The sequence below is a fragment of the Typopeltis vanoorti genome, chromosome 6, assembly GCF_054136105.1.
Source record: "Typopeltis vanoorti isolate ZY-2024b chromosome 6, IOZ_Tvanoo_1.0, whole genome shotgun sequence".
In the NCBI taxonomy this organism is placed as follows: Eukaryota; Metazoa; Arthropoda; class Arachnida; order Uropygi; family Thelyphonidae; genus Typopeltis; species Typopeltis vanoorti.
In genome coordinates, this window is record NC_143554.1 from 88,053,841 (window position 1) to 88,076,806 (window position 22,966).

Genomic DNA, 22,966 nt, shown 5'->3' on the forward strand with positions numbered 1-22,966 from the left:
CCACAATTTAAGCATTTGTCAAATTATCTGGTCACATCAGTGAGTAATACTGCTGTTGAAAGAATTTTTTCACTTGTAACTACTGTCAAAACACAAGCAAAAAACAGAATGCAGATATTAAAATTAGAGCACATCTTGAAAATTCAATATGCTGTAAGAATTTCACTGTTACAGATAGTATGCTGAATAATTTCAAATCAGATACAGTTTATGTCCATAGAGTAGAACTGCTACTGCAGCTACTCTGCAGTAAAGAACACAACTTGGAATGCAAAAAGAAGGAATCTATTTTCTTGTAATTTTTACACACACACACACACACACACACACACACACACACACAAACACATCTATATATACCTATATACATACATATACATACAGGATTGTTTGAGGTGAGTTATTTTACTTCTAATTACATTTCAATGAATTTTAATTTGTTTTATTGTTTTGCAATATTTTAAATATAATTTAGAAATATGGCCAATTTTTACCTATTCATGTGGGCCATAAACATCTCCAACTACTGGCAACTCTGAACAGCACCTATACTTGGTAATAATTCATCTTTTTGTTGTTGTTCTTGATACTTTTAACAGGCACATATAAAGAAATACTGAATATATAATCAAGAGATGAGGACCATAAGTAAAAAAATTACAATTTTAGAATAACCATCACTTGCCAGTATTTCGGTTCTGTATAGTACCATTACACTGGTTAACAAATTAAAACATTTTGTAAATGATATTCTCTCTATGTTCACTGGGCAACTACAGATGCCGTATGGTCACTCCGATGCTCGATGACGTTCCACACCAGGCCTCTCCATGTAGTCCTGTTGTTTGCTTTTCTGGCAGCCTCAACTCTCTGAAGATCAGTCACTCCACACACATGCCATCCATCCATCTCATTGATGGTCTACCCCTGCCTCTTTTTCCAGGAAATTTACCTTCTATTACTGTTCTGAGAAGTCCTCCTTCCATCTTTTCTATGTGTCCAAAATATTTTAACTTTCTTCTGTCAATATCCTTAAGGAGCCTTAAAGTTCTACTAATCTTTTCTAACACCCATTCATTTGTACGCCTTTCAGTATATGATATCCTCAACAGCCTTCTGTAACACCACATCGCAAAAGCAGATATCCATTTCTTATCTGACTTCTTTAGGTTCCAAGTCTCGCATCCATAAGTCGCTGTTGGAAAAACAACTGCATCTAAAATCCTCAACTTTGTTCTCATGGAGATAGATCCATCCTTCCAGATTTTAGACAGGTCTTTGACTGTTGTTTTAGCCATTCCTAACCTTTTTCTGACATCTTCTGAACAGCAAATTCTTCACATTAATAATGAATCCCAGGTACTCAAACTTGCTGACTTCCTCAATTCTTTCTCCATTAAGATATACTTGTTTCTCAGGAGCTTCTCTGTTTGTTTTTCCTTTGAGAACCATGATCTTTGTCTTGCTAGAATTGAGTTGAAGTCCTCTGTTATTACTGATCTTGTTAACTTTGTCAAGAATTAGTCCTAGTTCTTCCATGATAAATGATAAATTCTTCCATGGTAAATGATATTAATTTAGGTAATTCTAATTTATTGTGAGTGATTAGGGTTTTTAAGTCTTGAACTATTTTTCTGTTTTCCCAGGACTAGAGGCATATACAATTTTGCTCATGAAAATTATTTTTTTCAATATATTTAAAACACACACACACACACACACACACACACATATATATATATATATATAATACATTTTATAGAAATTCATCAGCAGTTCCATGATTAAGCCAGAGTAAATTTTCAACCAAGCATTCACATCCAATGCACCATCTGTCATTATAACCACAGTATGTCTTTCAAAATTATTCCAAATCACTGCATTCATAAGTCCACAATATTTGGAATATCAACTGATAAACACTTTTCCAGATATATAAAATAATCCTAAAGTAAACATTTTTCACTTCATTTGAATGAACAACAATACTGAAATATATTTTATTTCCAATACTGATCCACTCATCCAAAGTAAGACTAAAATCGTGATCTGATTCTAATAACTCTTTAATTTTTGATATTTTTCTTTTTTATGTTCATAGATGTTCAAAATTAATTTTAAGATATCAGACTGGTTCTTTGGTAATACATAATTCTGCTCTGAAATTGATTTGCTTATAAAATAACAACTGGCAATTGTTTGAATTCAGATTCCATCTTTAGAAGTCAATCTAGATACAAATTCACTTAATTTTTTTTCATTTACAAAAGTTTAAAACTGACTGATTAGCCTTAATTCTACTGAGCTACTTGAAGATTCCATATTTTTCTCAACCCTTCTTTTAAAATGTAGCATAGTTGGAAGAACAATGGTATGTTATGCTCTTCAATGGGAAAAGGCCTAAGTTCAAGTCTCTTAATGACAGAAGGAATCTTTATATGGAATTTTTCAATTGAAAGTGAGTTAGTCGATCTCATATGGAGGCAGCAGGGTTTTTCCTCCCAGAAACTCAGATTTTTCATCCCGCATACAGAAAAATTGGCACTTCAGAACACATGCAATTTACAGACAAAAAATACTAGTGGTGATGGTGGTGGACAGTAGATGGCATTGATGTAGATGATGATGACAGTAGAAGTTCAATGTAGTAGTGGAGACAGAGAGTTGTAGTATAGGTGTCACGAAATAATAATAATGTCATTCATGCATATTTTCTAAATGCCTCATCCATGAAATCTGGAAATTTGCTTTGGACAATAAATACATTGGTGCTTCCTCATTTTTATGTTTCCTAAAGTATTTTCGAACTTCAGATTTATTCATTATCATTTTGAAGCTAAAGTGAAAAGATTAATAAGTACAGAAGTATAAAGCTGAAAGCTTCAATTTGGCATAAATAAGATGTAATATCATCATCATCAAATTCCTGACATGTACCCTAAAGGGGTGTACAGGATATGATAGTACTACATGAAAAATATCCATCATTACTAACTTCCTATCTACAATTTTCCTCCAAATCAGTCTGTTACTTGTCAAGACTCCAACATTATCAGATCTTATATTTCTATCGTCTAAGGCACATTGTACCGTATCAATCCACCTATATCTTGGTCTTCCTCAGGGTCGTTTCCCTGCCAACCTGGCAGAGAACACTTGTTTTGCTAATCTTTTCTCACCCATTCTGTTTACATGATCATACCACCTGAGATTAGCTCTGCTGACGCATTCCTGGATGCCAACAATGTCAAGTTCTTTACTAATATCCTCGTTTTTAATATGATATTGCCATTGATGCCATCTGTTCATGCCTCTAATTTTTCTCAGGACTATCATATCTCTGGTCTCTAGTCTTTGGTCAAGTGTTTTACTTCTGACCCAGCTCTCAGATCCATAAGTTAAAACTGGTTTGAACACTGTCTTGTATACAGCTAATTTAGTGTTCCAACTAATTTCTTTCTTATTCCATATGAATTTATTCAATTGACTTCCTACCATACTTTGTTGATTCTGTTGTCTATTTCCATATTCAATTTACCATCTTCAGTAAAAATCGTGCCTAAGTAGCTGAAATATTTTACTTGTTCCACAGGTTCCCCATTCACAACAATCGACATTTTCAACAATTCTACCTATTTTCATTGTCTTTGTCTTTTAATGCTGACCTTCATACCATATCTATTACAACAGTTATTCAATTTAGTCAGGGAATCTTGCAGACTTATAGCATATTTTTTAGAAGTATAATATCGTCCGCATAAAGCAAAGAGCTGACATTAACATCTCCAATTTGATATCATGTTTAATACCACTTTCCTTCATAATATGATCCATATAGATAATGAATAACAGAGGGGATAATGTACATCCTTGTCTCACACCAGATTTAACATTAAACCATCTTCCTGTGCTTCCTTCAATTCTAACTGCTGACTTGCAGTTCAAATAAAGATTAAGTATTGCTTGATATAATGCCCCATTGACACCATATAACTGTAGCATATTGAAGGGCTTCTCTCTTGGCACCTTGTCATATGCCTTTTCCAGATCGACAAAACTTAAATATAGATCTTTGTTATTTTCCCATGCTTTCTCAACTATTTGTCATAAAGTGAAGATCTGATCCTGACAGTCTCTATTTGGCCTGAATCCAGCTTGTTCTTCACCAAGCTTTTCTTCCACAATTCTTCTCAACCGTTTCTAACGTATACTTGCATAGATCTTGCCAGGAACACTCAGTAGGGAAATACCTCTGTAATTCTCGCATTCAGTTTTATTTCCCTTTTTATGTATGGTACTATTAGGGGCTCTGCTCCAATCATCGGGAATTCATACCTCTGGGCAGGCTTTCTGAAATATGCAGTGCAGCCACTGTAAGACTTTTATACCACCATACTTCAGCATATCTGGTAGAATATCATCTACTCCTGCTGCCTTTCCACATTTCAAGCCTTTGATGGCTTTTTCTACCTCAAGTATGGATATATATTCCTGACTGTATGCCTGTTGAATGTTTTTTACCACTGTGCTATCACTGCTTGTTTCGTTTAGCAATTTTTTGAAGTAATTACTCCATATTTCAAGGATATCTTTTTCTCCTGTTTTCATGTCACCTTTATCATCTCTAATTCCTTTTACAGCACTCTTTCCTCCATTTCTAAGCTTCTTCAACAACCTCCAGAATATCTTACCACTTCTTGATATTTACTTTCTATGTTCTTGCCAAAGTCCTCCCATCACTTTTGTTTAGCTAGTTTTACACAATGTTTTGCTTTCTTACATTTGTCTCTGTATTCTCTAAGAGCAAAAGCTGACTTATTTGCCAGGAACTTTTGATATGCTTTCTTCTTTTCCCTCACTACCTCTTTAACTTCCTGTGTCCACCATGGAGTTCTGATTTTTTTATCCTTACAGACAACCTCACCACATGCCTCTCTGGCAGAATCAATCAATGTTTTCTTCAGAGATTGCCACTGAAACTCCAAGGTTTGATTCCTGTTCCCAAACTCTTTCATTTTTTTTTCAATAATATTTGTGTATTTTAGTCTACACTTCACATCTGAGAGCTGCTCAACTTTTATTCGCTTTAAAACTTTCTTACATGTTATTCTTTTCAATATGAAATTCAATTTTATCCTGCTCAAGACTAAATAGTGATCGCTTCCAATTTGAAATCCTCTGTACACTCTGGTGTCCTGCACCAGGGAGAAAACATCACTATCAACAATAACATAGTCAATGAGACTTTTCTTATTTCTTGCCTCTTCTCTCCATGTGAATTTGTGTACATTTTTATGTTGGAACATGGTGTTAGTAATAACCAGTCCATGTCCTGAGCAGAAATCCAACAGGTGTTTGCCATTATTATTAGCTTTGCTCTTTTCTCCAAATTTTCCCAAAATATTTTTGTATGTCTCACAATCATTTCCTACTCTGCTATTTAGATCCCCAACAAAGACCAACTTTTCCTTTTTCATTGTGTCAGTTGCTTTATCTAAACATCAAATAATTCCTCCACTTCTATCTTAGTAGAATCTTCTGTGAGACCATAGGCACAAATTAGTCTCATTGTCCAATTCCCCATTCTGATATTTTGCCACATTACTCTACTTGAGACAGCCTGCAATTCAAGAAGATTAGCCTCGTATTTTGTGTTGAATACTATGGCTACTCCTTCTTTTCCTTGATTGTCATTTCCTGAACATAACATTTGTATTTATTGTTCAGAAAGATCTCACCAGTATTTGTCTTTTTTGTTTCAGTCACCCCCTGCTATGTCAATCTGGTACTTATCTAATTCCTCAGCTAGCTCCATTTCTTTGCCATTCAGGCTTCTTACATTGATAGTACTGATCTTTAACTCTGGTGATGTTGAGTTGGGGTGTGCTTTCAGATTTGTTCCAGTAGCTGACTTTTCACTGTTCGCCCTGGTTCCCTGACAAAAACAAGGGGGGCCTTGTTTAACCGGGCAACGCCCCAGCCAGCATTTGTTATTTTGTCATGTTGTACCATCATTTTTTATTTTGGTTTAACCCAATAAGAATACAGTTTGGTCGGCTAAATCCCAAATTGCCAGCCCATCCTCGTTCGTTCAGTATCCAGGTAGATACCAAACAGGGTGCACCATGAGAAGGTGAGGATTGGACATTAGGTCAGAAGCCCTGGTCGGTTCTCCGCATTCCTTTAAAGGCTATGTGGAGGTCTCCTCTCAGTTATACAGCTTTGACTCTTAAGCACCCCGATGCAATATTATTATTATTATGTTGCAGCCTTGCAGGAGGATCTGAATAGGCTGTGTGAGTAGGCAGATGATTGGATTCTCAGTTTAATGTTATAAAGTGTAAAGTCTTGAAATTTGGTAGGCAAGATTGGGATGCAAAGTATACAATTAAAGGAGAAAGTTTGAAGGAGGTAGTGATAGTGAACAGAGACTTGAAGTTTAGGAGTTACACTACTAAAATTTTAAGAGCATCCCAACAGATTATGGAAATGAAGGAGGACATTAACATGCAAAGCAAAGAGGTTATGGTTCCCTCTGTATAAGGCTTTGATCAGGCAACATATGAACTTCTATGCACAGATTTGGTCACCTGGTTTACAGGAGGGATGTATTGGAGAAGGTCCAGAGTTACTAAGTTAGTGTCAGGCTTATGGAATGTCAGATAAGAGAGATGGAGGGAATGCAACTTACAGAGCCTTATGAATAGAACAAAAGGAGGGGATATGATTGTGATATATAAGTTGGTGAGGGGGTTGTTACCAGATTAATGCAGAGAAGATATTTCATAGAGTAGAGGGAGGCAAGGGTAGAACCAGAGGCCATCCATGGAAGCTGTAAAAGGAGGGTGTGAGCAGAGGAGTGAAAAGCAGTTTTTTGCATGGAGAGTGATTGGTGAGTGGAATGCATTGCCTGAAAGTGTGGTGAGTGTAGAAACTGTAAATGGGTTCATGACACAGTTTAACTACACTACCAGCCAAGACGTCTATAGACGTTAAGGTTATCATAATGGATGTGAAGTGCATATCAAAATTGTAATACCCTTGATATTACATTGAAATATATATAATGGATATGAAGTGGATGAGGATGCATATCATCTTACCATAATGGCTGGTAAGATGGTGAACGATCTTTTGATATGAGAGAGAGTGTAGACCTCCCATGATGAGTCCTTTGACTCCATGGAGGTTAGATATTAATAACAATAATAATAATAATGGAGGATATTAGTAATCTAACCATATTTTATAGACAAATATAGAAAGAAACTTTAAAGAAATTCCAGAGAGCATATAAGCTTCTGCATAAGAGTTGCCTTGGTTTGCACTGCTTAAGGCACAAGCCCTGCCTAGGAGTCTGCATGTTTGCCTTTTATTAGTACTTAAATTAGGTTTCAGTCACTTGACAGCTGTTTTAAACTGTTGATTCTCATCAAAACCAGGGAAAACCCAAGAGAGAGAGCAAAAACCTTCTCAATACCATATGTCAGAAAGATAAACTAAAGTCTTTTGGCTCTATACTTCAGTTATTGTTTATGTACTTCAGAGAGTTCACTTATTATGAATTTAACTTTCTGACATAGGCTTGAACAGTATTGAGAGGATTTCTGGTCTCTCTCTCTCTCTCTCTAGGTTTCTGCATCAATCCCATAAAACCCTTTAAGTAACTTAAATGTTTCTACTATATCCTCTCTCTTTTTTCACCTATCAACCAACTTTTGCAATCCACAAACCCTCAATCTATCCTCATTGGGAGCATTCCAGTAAGGATTCCATCACTGCAGATCAACAGGAATCTACTCGTGACAAATGCCATGGAGAAGTCTGATGAATCTCAAGTGGTTGCACTTGATATCTCTCCAAAGCTTTTGACCGGGTCTGGCACAAAGGCTTAACTAAGCAAATTTCTGGCAATCCAACTGCAGTTGGATTGCCAGCTTTCTGTCTGGGCACACACTATGTGTGATGGTGGATGGTTCCTTATCCTCTCACCATTCAACTAATGTCAGAGTTTCACACCAACCCCTCTTCATTCTATACATTAATGACCTACTTCAGTTGACCTCCAACCCAATACACAGTTTTGCAGATGACGGCACATTGCACTCCTCCCTTTCATTTGATAAACTTTGCTCTATACAAATCACCTCAAACTACAGAACAATCAATCACCACTGCTCTTAATTCTGATCTCCAGGCCATCCTTCAGTGGAATTCAGATAACCTCCCCAATTTCAATGCTAGCAAAACACAGTTCTGCCTTATTTCTCACAAAAAAAGAACCATTTTTCTCTCAGTATTACCTTTGACAACACTCAAATTTCCAGAAAAGATGAGATTTCTCTTCTTGGAATCACATTGACATCAAGCTTTTCCTGGCATAAACAAATTACAACCAGTGCCTTCTCGCTCTAAAAAAACTAGGACTTCTCTTTTGATCAAGATATTACTTCACTTCTAAACAACTGTTGACTTTATACAAATCACAAATCCACTCAACTATTGAATACTGTTCTCACATTTTTTGTGGGACCCCCTAAGAGCTCCCTCAAATGCTTGACTCAATACAGAGGATGGCAATTAGATTGATCAATAACCCATATCTTACCAACTCGCTCTTCCCACTTTCACACAGACATTTGGTTTCTGCAATATGTGTATTCTATAAATATTTCCATGGCAAATGTTCACATGAAATAGCATCAATAATTCCGCCACTCCGTACTAAGTCTGTTGGAACACATGCAGCTGCCACCGACCATCCCTTCAAAAAACACTTGAAAACCACAGAACAAGTTTCTTTTCCTCCTCCTCCATCCCTGCTACTGCTGTATTGGGGAACAATCTTCCCCCCTTATGTGTTTCCCAAGGAATACAATATACAGCCTTTTAAATCAAATATAAACAAATTTCTCCTTTCCCAATCCATTGCCCATACAAGGTACTAATATACTATAGGTTGATTAACCAACCTCTTAAGTATAGGCTCAACATAAAAAAATAATAATAATAAATCCACAGACCACTGACTATCTTGGTCACTGGCCTCTGGATCTTTTCCATTACTTCCTCATTCCCAAGATCTGAGCATAGTAATCCAGATGAGGACATATGAAGGTCTTATAAAGAAGAATAACAACTTCCTTATCTTTACTTGTTAGTGTGTTCTTCAATAGTCAAGTAATCCTATAAGCTATTCTGGCAACCTGAGTAATATGACCTTGAATGTTTCCATTCCATTCGATCTTTCATTCATGAAAGGGTTTATGTGGAACCACAAATCTGATGATTATAACCACCTTAGGAGTCAGCTTGGAGTACAGTGGTATAAGAATCTAAAATGGATGAATAGCAAGTAGTCAGGGATTGTTTGAGAGAAGCAGTATCTGATTCCATACTCAGGGTTAGAAGGATAAGCCAAGCAGGAGTTAAATAGATGAGCAGCAATATAAAGCAGGAGATGCAAAGAAAGAAAAAATTGTGGAGGAAATATAAAGAAAAAGGCGATCAGCTTGCTTATGAGAAAGACAAAATGCAGGTAATAAGGGCTAAATCAAATTGCAAGAGAAAATTAGCTAAGGAGACCAAAGGAAATCCTACATTTGCCAATGCCAATGGAGGAAAGTGACAAAAGCAGAAGAAAAGATGAGCTACTAAGTGATCACTGCAAGATCATCCATTAGAGATTTTGCAGTTGCTGATGTGACAAAAAATTATGTGAGAAATGAGGTAGACAAAGTGGAGGCACTCAGCATATTGAAAAATACCAATATGAATACAGCCAGTGGGAATGGATACCATTTTGGCTTGTGTGTTACAAAATGTGTAGGAGAACTGAAAGTACCTCTGATGAAGCTGTTTAAGTCTCAGCTTTGGCAAGTTTCCAGGGGAATAGAAAGGGTGTAAGATACTTCTATTACTCAGGCAAGATGGAAGTAGCAAATTACAAACCAATTATTATCTTAGGAGTGGTGGTTAAAGTATTGGAAAAGCTGGTTAGAGATAGAATTTGGGAATGGTAGACAGAAATATTATACTCTATGGTGGGCATCATGGGTTTATAAAAAGGCAGGTCCTCTCTTAGTGATGTGCTAACATTTTATAATGGAGTGACAGTGGAATTGGATAAGGGAAATAGTTACACAATGATACTGCTGCTGGCCTTTGCAAAGGTGTTTAACAGATTACTGCATGGAAAACTATTACCTAAGTTAGTAGTATGGATATAGGAATAGCTGCTGGATAAAGACCAGCTAGCAGCATATGGTGGAGTAAAATCAAGGAAATGAAGGTAACTAGTGGAGTACCTCAAGGCTCTGTACTAGTGCCATAACTGCTTAATTTTTAATTTGTATATTAATGATATTGAGAATGATCTAAAGAGGAGGCTATTCAGTTGTTTGAAATGATGCAAAGCTGGAGAGGGGCAACAGTTGATAAAAGTGATATAAACATTTTGCAGGATGATTTAAATAAATTGGTAATGTGAACAAAGGATAATAGTCATCAATTTAACACTGCAAAAGATTACATATTGTATTACATTGATGGTACTGGATTGCAGGAAATTAATAAGCAAGAAATTTGGGGGTGATAACGGGCAGAGAGTTGAAGTTCAGAGGACATATAGTAAAAGTTGGCAAAATAGTGCAAAGGATTACTTGGATGTCACACTGAAAATACAGATAGGGAGGTTGTTACCCCCTCTTTCTAAGGCGGCTATGATACAGCTGCATCTTAACTAATGTGCACAGATTTAGTCAGCTGGGTTTCTTGGAGATCCAAAGGTGGTGGACAGGATCCAGAGATAAGTGACCAAGCTATATACAAGTCTACAGAATGCTCTCTATGAGGATAGACTGAATGTGTGGAGGATTGCAAATTTTAGTTAATAAGTGGAAAAGGGGAAATTTGATGCAAAAGAAATTTTTCAACATATGATATGTAGAGAGAAAACTATGGATCATCCCCCTGGAAGTTGTGTAAGAGTGTGGTTAGTAAAGGCTTGTGAATTAGACTTTTGTTTAGAGAGTGGTGAATGATTGGAATGGATTGTCAAAGATAGTTGTGAATGCCTAAAAGTGAATGAGTTTAAGGAGAGGTAGGTATTGTGATGATGATGATTTATGTTTTTTTTTGTTTTTTTTTGGTGCAAGGACAGCAAAGGTTATGCTGCACCATATGAAAGGTTATAGCAGTACAAGGTAAGACAATCACAAACATCATGCTGTCCAAAGCAGGATTCAAATCCACAACCTGTTGGTTGGAGAGCGGGTATGTTAACCACTTGGCCAACCAGGCCAGCATAGGTATGGTGTAAGTAATGGTTAGTGTGGGTCTCCTGCCATGAGTTTTCTGATTGCATGGAGATGCCAATATAATAATAGTAATAATAAATACTTCAGGTCATGATCAAGTATCCATGTACTCATGGATAGACTTACTTGTTAATTACTGTATTCATTGTTCACATATGCACCTTCTTTTTGTTTCAATTACTACAGTACACAGGACTTGGAAGAACAAATTGAGATGGCTCTATGGGGACAGACATTGATAATCTCGAATTTGTGTAATATGACTGATGATGGATATATATTTGCCAATATGATGATGGAATGACAATATACCATTAAGGATAATCTTCCACAGTGTTCACAAATTACTAAAATCAGGAAACTCAGCATTCTATTGTTCTCTTGATTCTCTTATTGAGCATTAACCATAAATGGTTAATGCTCAACAACAATAATTTATGGTAATTATAAAAGGTTTCATTTTCTTCCTCTTAGTAGTGGGATGAGATGCTTATTCAACAGGATAATGGTTTGATTGAAGTATAATTCTGTACATCTTTTGATATCTTAAATAATTATTTTTCTTTTATTTTCTACTTAAACTCAAAATGTATGTTCAGAATAATTAATATTAAATTTATACGAATGAAGAAAAAATTCTAGTAATCTACAAAAAAAATATGCTTACCAAAAAACTACCCAGAGCTGAGTTAAATACAGCCAGTGCCTTCAAAAAATAATAACAAATATATTATCATAAATAAATAAATAACAATAAATAAATGCTATTTATTTATTGTTCCTATGCACAGTACATATATATATATATATATACAAATAATCTCCACCAACCAAGTCAATCCCACCTTACTTGTAGTATGGCATTTCCATAAACAGGGCTCTAGTGAGATGCATATTGCTACCTTAAAAGCATACCTTCCATAAGCTGGAGGAAATGCCATCAGCGAGATGGCAGATGTTTTTCATTGCCTGGTGAAACACCACTATCCCCTGTTGAAGGCATCAAGTGGCCACTGCCATGTTTCATCTCTAGAGCAGTCTATTGTTTCTGTTCCCCCTCTCCTCCCTTTCTTCTTGCATGCAGTGTGGGTGGTGACCTTGCTGGACATGCTCTCCATACTGTAATTATTGAACTACAATTCAATGCTAATTCAATAATTACAGTAGTATGAAGTAAGGAAAGTAGTTTCCAGGCTGGCTACCAGCTAGATGGGACTGAACTTGTTGGTAACTCTTAATGGAAGATGTCCCAATCAGCTGGCAAATATTCCTGCTATTGCTTAATCAGCAGATCTGGACACTTCCTGTGTAGGAGTCATGTCCACAAGTCCTTCATTCCTACTGCACACCTCTACTCTAATTTTCTCAACATGAAAGACAGCACAAAAATTAGTGTTACTGAAGTTAAAAAGTCTCCCACAAAAAAATAATAATAATAAAATGCAGAAATCAATAATTAGTAAAAAATATACTAAAAAATCCACATTGGCAACCACCATCCATTAACATTAACATATAACAACAAATAAGAATCAACACTTACAGACATCCAAACTCAGTCTGTTATTTTCATCAATGATCCTCAATTGGCATCCTTTACTACTAAGCTTGCCTAAACTTTTTACAGAACATGTCTTCTTTTAAAAAAAAAAGGTAGAACATGAGCTTTTGTCAGGTCTAATATTCCATGCCAAAGTTTATCACACCTGGAATTTCCTTTTATATGATCCACCTTAGCTTGGCATAGATTTCCTTACCTCATTTTATTGCCTTGATTTACTTTCTTTACCACTATTTATTCTGATGGTAACACTGATTATTTATTTCTGAAAGTTAATTACGTATAGTCTAATCACTCAAACTCAGAGTTGATCTTCCTTGGAGATTGCATCATCCATAATTCTAATTGCCTTTCCCCTTCTCTAACTTTGCAGACAAAGCTGGAAGAAAAACTGAATAGTTTGCTGACAGTAATGATTTAATGCAAACTGTTAACTCATCTACCACAATTCCAGATAATCCCTACTCTTCTTCCAACATTCTGGACTTTTCCTTAAACAGCTTTCTCTCCAAATATGCCAGTGACATTAGCTTTCCTACTGGTAATTCTGACCATAACTTTGTCCATGTTTCTTTTTTGACAGATTATCCTTATCCCAGCCAATCTGCCTCGGTCCTATGAATTATAATGGTGACCACGAAGATGATCTTGGAAATTTATATTACTGCTTGGTCTTCTGATTCAAGCACTAATAGAGTATTGATTTTATAAATGATATTCTTCTCATTTCATTCAAAATCCCTTATCCAAGCTTTGTTTTTCCAACAGTTGTGCCAAAGCAGACCAAGCTAAAAATGCAGTATATACTTAGCTCAAGCTAAAATCACCATCCTCTCACTCAGCTTATACTACAGCTCATAGCAACTGAAAAAAAAAAAAAAAAACAAGCAAATCTAAGGCAGACTTGGTAAGAACTGAATGCACTAAGCTTGCCTCTTACTTAAATGGCAGATGAGCCTTATCCCTTACTATGTTTCCACCTTGCTCTTTCCCATCCTGATGGAGCAATGACAAGATCTCCTAAAGATAAAGCAGACCCATTGGCATCAGTTTTCCAACTTGTGTTTAGACAACCAAAGCCAATCCTCCCTCCCAGTATTCCATGAACCATTATCAGTATGTCTCCTCTGATCTTTTAATGGAGGGATATTAGAAATAAACAATATATCATACGGACTGCCTGGGAATCTTCAGTTATTTGCTGATAATGCAGAGTTGGGAAGAATTATAAGTGCACTGCTAATGCTGAATCCCTTCAGGAATATTTAGATAGACTTTTTACTTGGACAAAAGAGTGGGATTGAAGTTTTAATATCACTAAGTGCAAGATGTTGCATTTTGGAGTGCAGAAATATGCTGTGTATTATATTGATGGTGCTGTACTGCAGAAAGTGGATGAGATTAGAGATTTGGGAGTGATGGTTGACAGTAGACTGAAGTTTAGAGGGCATATTGCTAGGATTGCAAAGATTAAATAGTGCTGCTATGATAAGAAGTGCTCTAACATGCAAGGATAAGGAAGTGGTTGTGCCACTGTATAAGGCACTGATCAGACCACACTTGGACTATTGTGCTCAGATCTGGTCACCTGATTTTCAATGTAATGTGGAGACATTGCAGAGGGTCCAGAGATGAGTGACTAAGACAATATCAGGAGTTTGGAATGCTGGATATGGAGAGAGGTTGAAGAGATGTGGGTTGTAGAGTTTGGTGGATAGGAGGAAGAGGGGTGATATGATAGAGATGTTTAAGTTAGTGTGAGGATTTTATCGGATTGATCCAATAAAAAGAGTACAAGGTAAGAGGGGAAAAACCAGAGGTCATTCCTGGAAGTTATGTAAAAGTGTGGTGAAGAAGGATGTAAGGAGTAGGTTTTTTACATGGAGAATTGTCAGTGAATGGAATCGATTGCCAGAATGTGTTGTTAATGCAAGGCGTGTTAAGGACTTTAAGATTCTATATGATAAATATGTTGTCAACTGAATGAACCTCCCACGATGAGTCCTGATTCCATGGAGGGGATGATAATAATAATAAAACTCAATAGCCTTGATACTAATAAGTTTTTCAGTCCAGATAATATCTCTCCATTTGTACCTGCGTGCTGCGCTTATACATGAACTATGAGCTTGTGCTCCAAATTACCACTCATCTTATATTACTTTTACAAGCTGCCCTACTCATCTGGCATCTATCCAACACATGGAAGCAAGCTTTTATTCAGTCCTATTCCTTAAAAAAAGGGAAATAATATTCAGCCATCAAACTATCATCAAATTTCTATCACCACAATACTTTCAAAAGTGATGGAGAAGGTCATCAACAACAAAAAGTGACTGCTAATATGGATATTGCTATTCTGGTTCTACAGCAGGGGTCTTCAACGCATGGTCCGCAAGCCACCTGTGGCATGTGGAGCTATATGCTGTGGCCTACCGGCAGTTTTGAAAAAATAACTACTTAACATTAAAATGTGATTAAATAAAAAATAATTTCAATGAAGCCTGTGGGCCACTAAGCTATACTGCGGTATTTAGAATTGTAAAATGCTTTCCAGATTCACAAGGAACACTGTGCATTTGATACTTTACATAAAATCCTATAAAAATAAATATTAAATCGACATGCTTCTTCAGCCATCTACCAGCACCAAGCGGTATTTAAATAATAGTACTAATGTCGCAGATAGATGGCTAAAGCAGTAGTTTGTTCAAGTGCACTGTCTAGTGCCTTCCAGATACATCTCGAAGGTTCTCGATACTTCATTATTTTCATATAAATACAAGAGGATCTCATCCACAGTCAGTCAGTCAGTCGTAAACAGTGTGATATTCATGTATAAGCGCACACAGGTTCATCGTGTCAGTCATGGCGTATTGTGGTTTTATATTGCCAGACTTTTTTCATTAGTGTGAGACATGGTCAGTGGATAATAACCATTACACGGCCATTTTGGATCATTTCTTGGGTTCACCTTCCATCACTATGGCGTCTACAAGTAAAAAGCATAAATCAAGTGATTCTTATCAGGTTTTTAATGAAAACTGGACCGATTTGTACTTTTTTGTGCCAATTGATGATAAGCCAGTGTGTTTAATTTGTTGTGAGTCAGTATCAAAAGAATACAATATAAAACAACACTACGAGACAAAGCATGCATCTGATTTCGATCACCTTCAAGGACGGCTTTGCGTGGACAAAGTGAACCATCTCCAAATTGATTTAAAATGCTAGCAGGGTACATTTAAAAGGCAGAGGGAAGAGAGTGAAACGTGCATCAAAGTAAGTTATGTAAGCTGAAAAAAAACTTTTAAAAAATCAAAAGCCTTCTTGGACAGAGAGTTTGTGAAAGAGTGTCTCATCGCTTCTAGAGATATTCTGTGCGCAAATAATAAGGAAGTGTTTAAAAAACTGAGTTTGTCTGGGGGTAACTGTAGCATGACGTCTCAAAGAGCTTGCCAATGACATTGAAGGAACTTTAAAAAAGCAGTCATCCGAATTTACGTCATATTCACTTGCTTTAGATAAGAGCACAGATGTGAAGGATACAGTACAACTGGCTATCTTTGTCTGTGGCATCGATCAACAATTCAATGTGACGAAAGAATTGCTAGCACTCGTACCTATGAAGGGAATGATGAAAGGCACTGATATTCTTGAAGCCGCCTAGAAAACGCTCCAGTGTTTTGACCTCAGCTTAACCAACCTTGAGGGTGTGGAAACTGATAGTGCCCCCTTGCTATGATAGGAAAGAATAAAGGGTTTGTTGTGCTGGTACAGAAAGAACTGGAACTAGAAGGAAAAGATTTCATCCATTACCACTGTTTAATCTACCAGGAGAATTTGTGCCAAAAGCTATTGGATTGAGAATGTCATGAAAGTTATTGTGATTGTCACCAACATATTTAGGGCAAGAGGACTGAATTATCATCAATTCCAAGAGTTTTGAACCAAGAGTGCAAAGCAGATTACAGTGATGTGGTTTATTATAGTGATGTGTATTGGTTGAGCAGAGGGAAGGTTCTTAAGAGTCTTTAACTCAAGGAGAGAAATACAGCAGTTCATGCAAACCAAGGGGAATCCGACTTCTCGTTGCATATGAATGACCTAAATACACAGCTACAATCCAAAGATCAACTGGTTCACACTCTGTTTGATCACATCAAAGCTTTTGTGGCCAAACTCAAACTTTGGGAGGCAAACTCGCAAAAAGCTTCTCAGTCCAACTGTTCATTTCTTGATGAATACGCTACAAAATTATCCGTGTTGCGAAGTGAGTTCGAAGAGAGATTTAGTGATTTTCATAACCAACAGTCTTCTTTAGATTTATTTTCAATGCCGTCCAGTGTCAATGCTGCAGAAATGCCAGGCTCAGTATAAATGGAGCTGCTTGAACTCCAAAACAACTCTTCTTTGAGAGAAAAATTATTCATTGTGCCCTTGCTTACATTTTACAAAGACTACATTTCTGAGGATGCATTCCTTAATCTTTGCCAGCGTGCTTTGAAGATGTGCGCTTTATTAGGAAGCACATACTTATGTGAGTAGTTCTCCAGAATGAAGCATGTGAAGTTTAAGACAAGAACTCAGATTATGGACCAACATCTCTGCACATAGTGACTTCCAACATTGACAAGCTGGTCAAGGAAAAACATTGCCAAGTCACCCATTGACATTGTAAAAAATGAATGTTTTCTTCATTAAATTATCTTTTTTCAAGTACTGATTGTATTTACTTATCATGAACCAGACTCCTACCTATGCTCTTAAAGCTGAGTTTATTTTTATAGGATTTTATGTAAAGTATCAAATGCACAGCATTCCTTGTAAATCTGGAAAACATCTTACAATTCTAAATACCGCAGTATAGCTTAGTGGCCCGCGGGCTTCATTGAAATTTTAATGCGGCCCGCACTGTCCGAAAGGTTGAAGACCTCTGTTCTACAGCATACCTCCTTGTTAATCTTACCTACCATTGGACACATTGGAAAGATTTGTAAATCTCATATGGCCACTTTAAATTAAAGATACCAGGAAGCTATATACTTGGCTTAATCCTTTATTCAAGTGCAAGTAAACAAAGAAGTATTTTCAGGACTGGACAACTCATGGTAAAGGTGGTATGACTTCACATCACTTGCCTTAGTATCCAATAATGCAAAGCACATCTCCTTGCAGACATGTATAATGCTATGCATTATGGGAAGGGCTACTCAGACCAATTTCCCTGTTTAAGTGCAGGGTTACCTCTCCAAAAACTCAAATTACCCAACAATGAGCGACCTAAGTGATCATTTAAGTCAGCAGTGGCTCTGCTCAGAGACAGGCTTCCCTACCACCAAGCAGAACTGCTCATATTCCAGGAAAAGCATCAGCCAAGGAAGCATTAATACAGGCCACCCCAATGGATCCAAATCCCTAGATGTTCAAAAGCTGCCTAAGGCAAAAACCTTAAGAGAGCAAAAACTCTGCTCCCCTGGAATCAAACTACCAACCAGTTGTGACCTTTACTGAGGTCTCATCAGTGGGAGCTAGACCCAGAGGTGATACTAAGGTTGAAGTAATGCAGAAGTCACATTTTCATATACGAGTTGCCAAAAGGTATCACACCTTATTATTAAATCTCTAATTAAAGGATTAGAGAAAGTTGTTGGAAGTTTTTTCGCTCGGCTATACTACAAATTAAAGATACCAAGAAATTATATACTTGGCTTAATCGTTTATCCAAGTGTAAACAAACAAAGTTTTGCGCCTGAAGTATTTTCAGGATTGGGCAACTCCTGGTAAAGGTGGTATGACTTCACATCACTTGCCTTAGTATCCCATAATAAGGTGTGACACCTTTTGGCAACTCGTATATGAAAATATGATTCCTCCATTGCTTCAATTTAGTATCAACCTCTGGGTCTGGCTCCCACTGAAGAGACCTCAATAAAGGTTGAAACCAGTCTGGGTAGTGATCCTTCCTATAATGCACATCATTATACATGTCTGTAAGGAGATGTGCTTTGCATTATGGGATACTAAGGCAAGTGATGTGAAGTCATACCTACCACCTTTACCACGAGTTGCCCAGTCCTGAAAATACTTCAGGAGCAAACTTTGTTTGCTTACACTTGGATAAAGGATTAAGCCAAGTATATAATTTCTTGGTATTTTTAATTTATAGTATAGCCAAGTAAAAAAACTTCCAACATGTGACCACTTGATATTTTTACAGCATTTGATGAAGTCAGGCATCACAGCCTTCTTTCTAAGCTGCCATCTTATGGTCTCCCTCCTACCCCTTTGTGAGCAGATTTCCAGCTTCCTCTCTGGTCGTTCATTGCATGAATGCCAGAGTACCTCAAGGCTCTGTACTTTCTCCTATGTTCTTTCTTCTCTCCCTAATATCCAATCCTATTCATAGTTTTTCTGATGACAGTATACTCCATTCCTCTTTGTCATTCAGTACTCAGATGAAGATCTTCTATGGAGGTCTGTTGATAATAATAATAATAACATCTACAACAGTTACCAATCTCGCTTCCATCCATTAACATCATTTGATGGATTTTTACTCATTCTTCTTTCTACTGAAAAAACTCCTAAGGACCTGATTTGTTAATTTCTCCTCGTACTGCACATTTGTTGTCCTAACTAACTGAGTCATCACTCTGCTGGCCTGCTCTTGATACACATTATGAAACTGATTATTACCATTATTCATCTCATGCTGCATTCAAAGTGCATTCTTCTTCTTCCAGATTTCATGCTTAATTCCCTCGTTCATCCATTTTACACCTACCTTATTCACCTTGTGACCTTCAGAATAGTTGTTGAAAGTTTTTTCACTTGGTTATAATAATAATAATATCCTCTGCAACCGCTACCAATCTCTCACTTCCATCCATTAATTATTTTACCATACTCGTTCTTCTTTCTACTTGCCACATACTGAAAAAACTCCTGAGGACCTGATTTGCTAATTTCTCCTTTTACTGCACATTTGTTGTCCTAACTAATTGTGTCACTCTACTGGCATGCTCTTGATAGACATGCAACTGATTATTACTATTATTCATCTCATGCTGCATCCAAAGTACATTCTTCTTCTTCTTCCAGATTTCATGCTTAATTCCTTTGTTCATCCATTTTACACCTACCTTATTCACCTTTTGACCTTCAGAATGGTTGTTGAAAGTTTTTTCAACAACCATTCATATATATTAAAGATCTCCTTGCAGACATGTATAATGCTATACATTATGGGAAGGGTCACTACCAGACTGGTTTCGACCTTTATTGAGGTCTCACCAGTAGGAGCCAGACCCAGAGGTGATAACAAAGTTGAAGTAATGCAGAATCCATATGTTCATATACGACAGTGGTGTTCAACCTTTTTTACTACACGAGCTACTTTTCTATAAAACGTTATTCGGTGATCTACTCTCTTATACAGATCACATTCCCCCAACCTGATATCTGATTACGCACAAATAAACAACTAAAAAAAAAATACGCAACTAAAAACTTTGTGTATTTAAAAATTTATTTATCACTTTTAATTATTTTAATAATTAAAAGTGATAAATTGATATAACAAAAAAAAACAAATATATTGGTATAAAATATTTATCTCTCTATTTTGGAAAACCAAAGTTAGAAAAAACAACAGATTGATTACAAACTCACAAGTTACAGGAAATGCTGGTTGATTAATTGCCTCCGTAGCGCAATTGGAAGAACGACGGTACATTGCGCCCTTCGATTGGAATAGGCCCAAGTTCGATTCTCGTCGCGACGGGAGGAATCTTTATCTGGTCGATTTCAATCAAAGGTGAGTTAGCCGATCTCATACGGAGGTAGCAGGGTTTTTTCTCCTGGAAACTCAGGTTTTTCATCCCGCATACATACAAATCGGCCCTTCAGAACACACGCAATTTACAGACAAAAATTACTAGTTGTGGTGGTGTTGGAGGTAGGCGGCAGATGGCGTTGATAGAGATGATTCGTAGTAGAGGATAGGTGCAGAGACAGTTGTAGATGTCCTCCCACGATGAGTCTTCGGACTCCTTGGAGGTATCAGGAATAATAATAATAATAATAATAATAATTAAAAAAAAAAAAAAAGTTAATGTGAAATTTGGCATTGTTTGGACCTCGCAATATTTTCATAGTCAAGTTGATATGAAGAAGTGGCCAATCGCAGACAATCATCCAAATGATCATTTGTAATTTAGTTTCTTAATTGATTTTTCATGACAATCATATTTGAAAAAGCAGATTCTGACAAGTATGTCGATCCGAAACACGACAACATTTTTCGTGCAATATCAGTTAATATTGGGAATCTTTCATGTGCATACTTCCAAATGACTTCATTGTTTATTGATTTTAAATGTAAGCTATTCCAAATGTTTGTTATCTCAAGTTCTACTTCAGCTTGGTTTATGTCCAACAGCCCACTAATTTTATTTGAAATTTCTGTGACGTTCAAGTTTTCTTGAAATGGATTATTGATAAAAGATACAATCATTTCAGTTTTATTAAAATCTTTAAATCTTGAATTTATTTCTTCCTCAACTAATTCTATTTCACGAATAAATTCTTTTAAATCATAGCGAAGCATTTCTTGATTTTGTTCAAAAAATTTTAATAAATATGGGAGATGTCTAAATTTGTAGTCATTTATATTTTTCTTTAATAAAAGTAAGTATTGTTGTTAAATTTTTATCTCTACCTTGTAACTCTAAATTTAAATTGTTTAATTTTGTACAGAAATCTACTAAAAACGATAAGTGTAACGACCATCTTTTATCACTCAGTTGTGGATAATATCTCCTTTTTCATCAAGAAAAATTTTTATATCGTTAATTAAAACAAGAAATCTTTCTAAAAATTAACTTCTGCTGAGTCAGCGAACATTATTGTACAACAGAAGTTCCCTATCATCATCTGCCTGTAATTTAAATAACCACCATTGCAGGGCTTTTCCTCGAACAGAATTTACAATTTTAAGTGTAATATCCAAAGCATCTTTTGTGTTTAATCTTTTACTACAAAGTACTAGTTGGTAAATAATACAGTGATACGTTAAAAAAGCTGGATATTTGTCATCGTTTTTACATAATGAAATGAAGCCTGATTTATTACTTATCATTACAGGGGCACCATCAGTAGTAATAGACACAAGTTTAAAAAGCAGAAGTTTGTGTTGTTTCACAAATTCAACAAATGCCGAAAAAATGTCTTCTCCCCTAGTCCTTCCCAATAATGGTATAATTTTCAAAAGTTCTTCTTTACTTGAATAATCTTGAAATACAATGTGAATAAATACCATTAACTGAGCAATATCAGCGAAGTCGTTTGATTCATCAAATTGTAATGAAAACGCAACACACCAGTAAATGTCTGACATTAACCTGGCCTGGAAATTTTCTCCAGCAATTGGAACTCTTCCTTTCAGCAATTTGAAACCTTGTCTGCGGCCTAGAAGTAGTCTCTCTCTAGCGACATCTCGAACAGAGAAGCTCCTTTCTGGAAGCAGGAAACTTCTCTCTCAAGCAACGTGGATCCGGGTAGTCGGACAGCAACTTTGGACTGGGCAGCCTCCTCTCTGACAGCAATTCTGGAACCAGGACACCTTCTGCTTGCTTCAGTCTCTTTTTATTAGGCCTCCTCTGAGACCTCACATGAAGTTTGGAAACCCCCCAAAGAATCGGTATGAGTCTTACATCTTAAGTTTCAAGTTCGGCATGTCTTTTGTTCTCCTCTGCTTTCTTTTGATTGTAAGTTGCCGGCTCTCGGAAAGTTGTTTGAACTCTTTCTGACTGACTTTGGAGATGTTTACAGTTAGAGCCTGCAAGCTTTTCTCATACATACAAGTTTCAATAACAATCTTTCTAATGCCGCCATGTACAGCTTCGGCGACAAAAACATTGCCTTTGTTTTTAACACCCTAACATATTCTTATTAAAGCAGTATATACAGTTAGCTTCAAAAGAGTTATTTACAAAAACATCTAATACAAACTATAAGGAGACAAACAAAGTTTATTTTTTTACAATATTCACATGGGACTTAACCTAAGTAAAAAATCGATGTA

At 36.4% G+C, this 22,966-nt stretch overlaps 1 protein-coding gene across 4 annotated transcripts in view; it reads right to left on the reverse strand.

Annotated features, from left to right (window-relative positions):
- LOC150105675 (sodium/bile acid cotransporter 7-B-like) overlaps nucleotides 1-22,966 on the reverse strand; it is a 169,887-nt gene that overhangs the window by 98,883 nt on the left and 48,038 nt on the right. For 2 of the 4 annotated variants that reach the window (XM_090394999.1, XM_090394996.1), the window contains one exon: nucleotides 11,986-12,024. The exons of the other annotated variants lie outside the window; for them this stretch is intronic. In XM_090394999.1, the coding sequence (XP_090251125.1) occupies nucleotides 11,986-12,024 (39 nt within the window). The remainder of the gene's footprint in view (nucleotides 1-11,985; nucleotides 12,025-22,966) is intronic. 4 annotated transcript variants of the gene reach the window in all.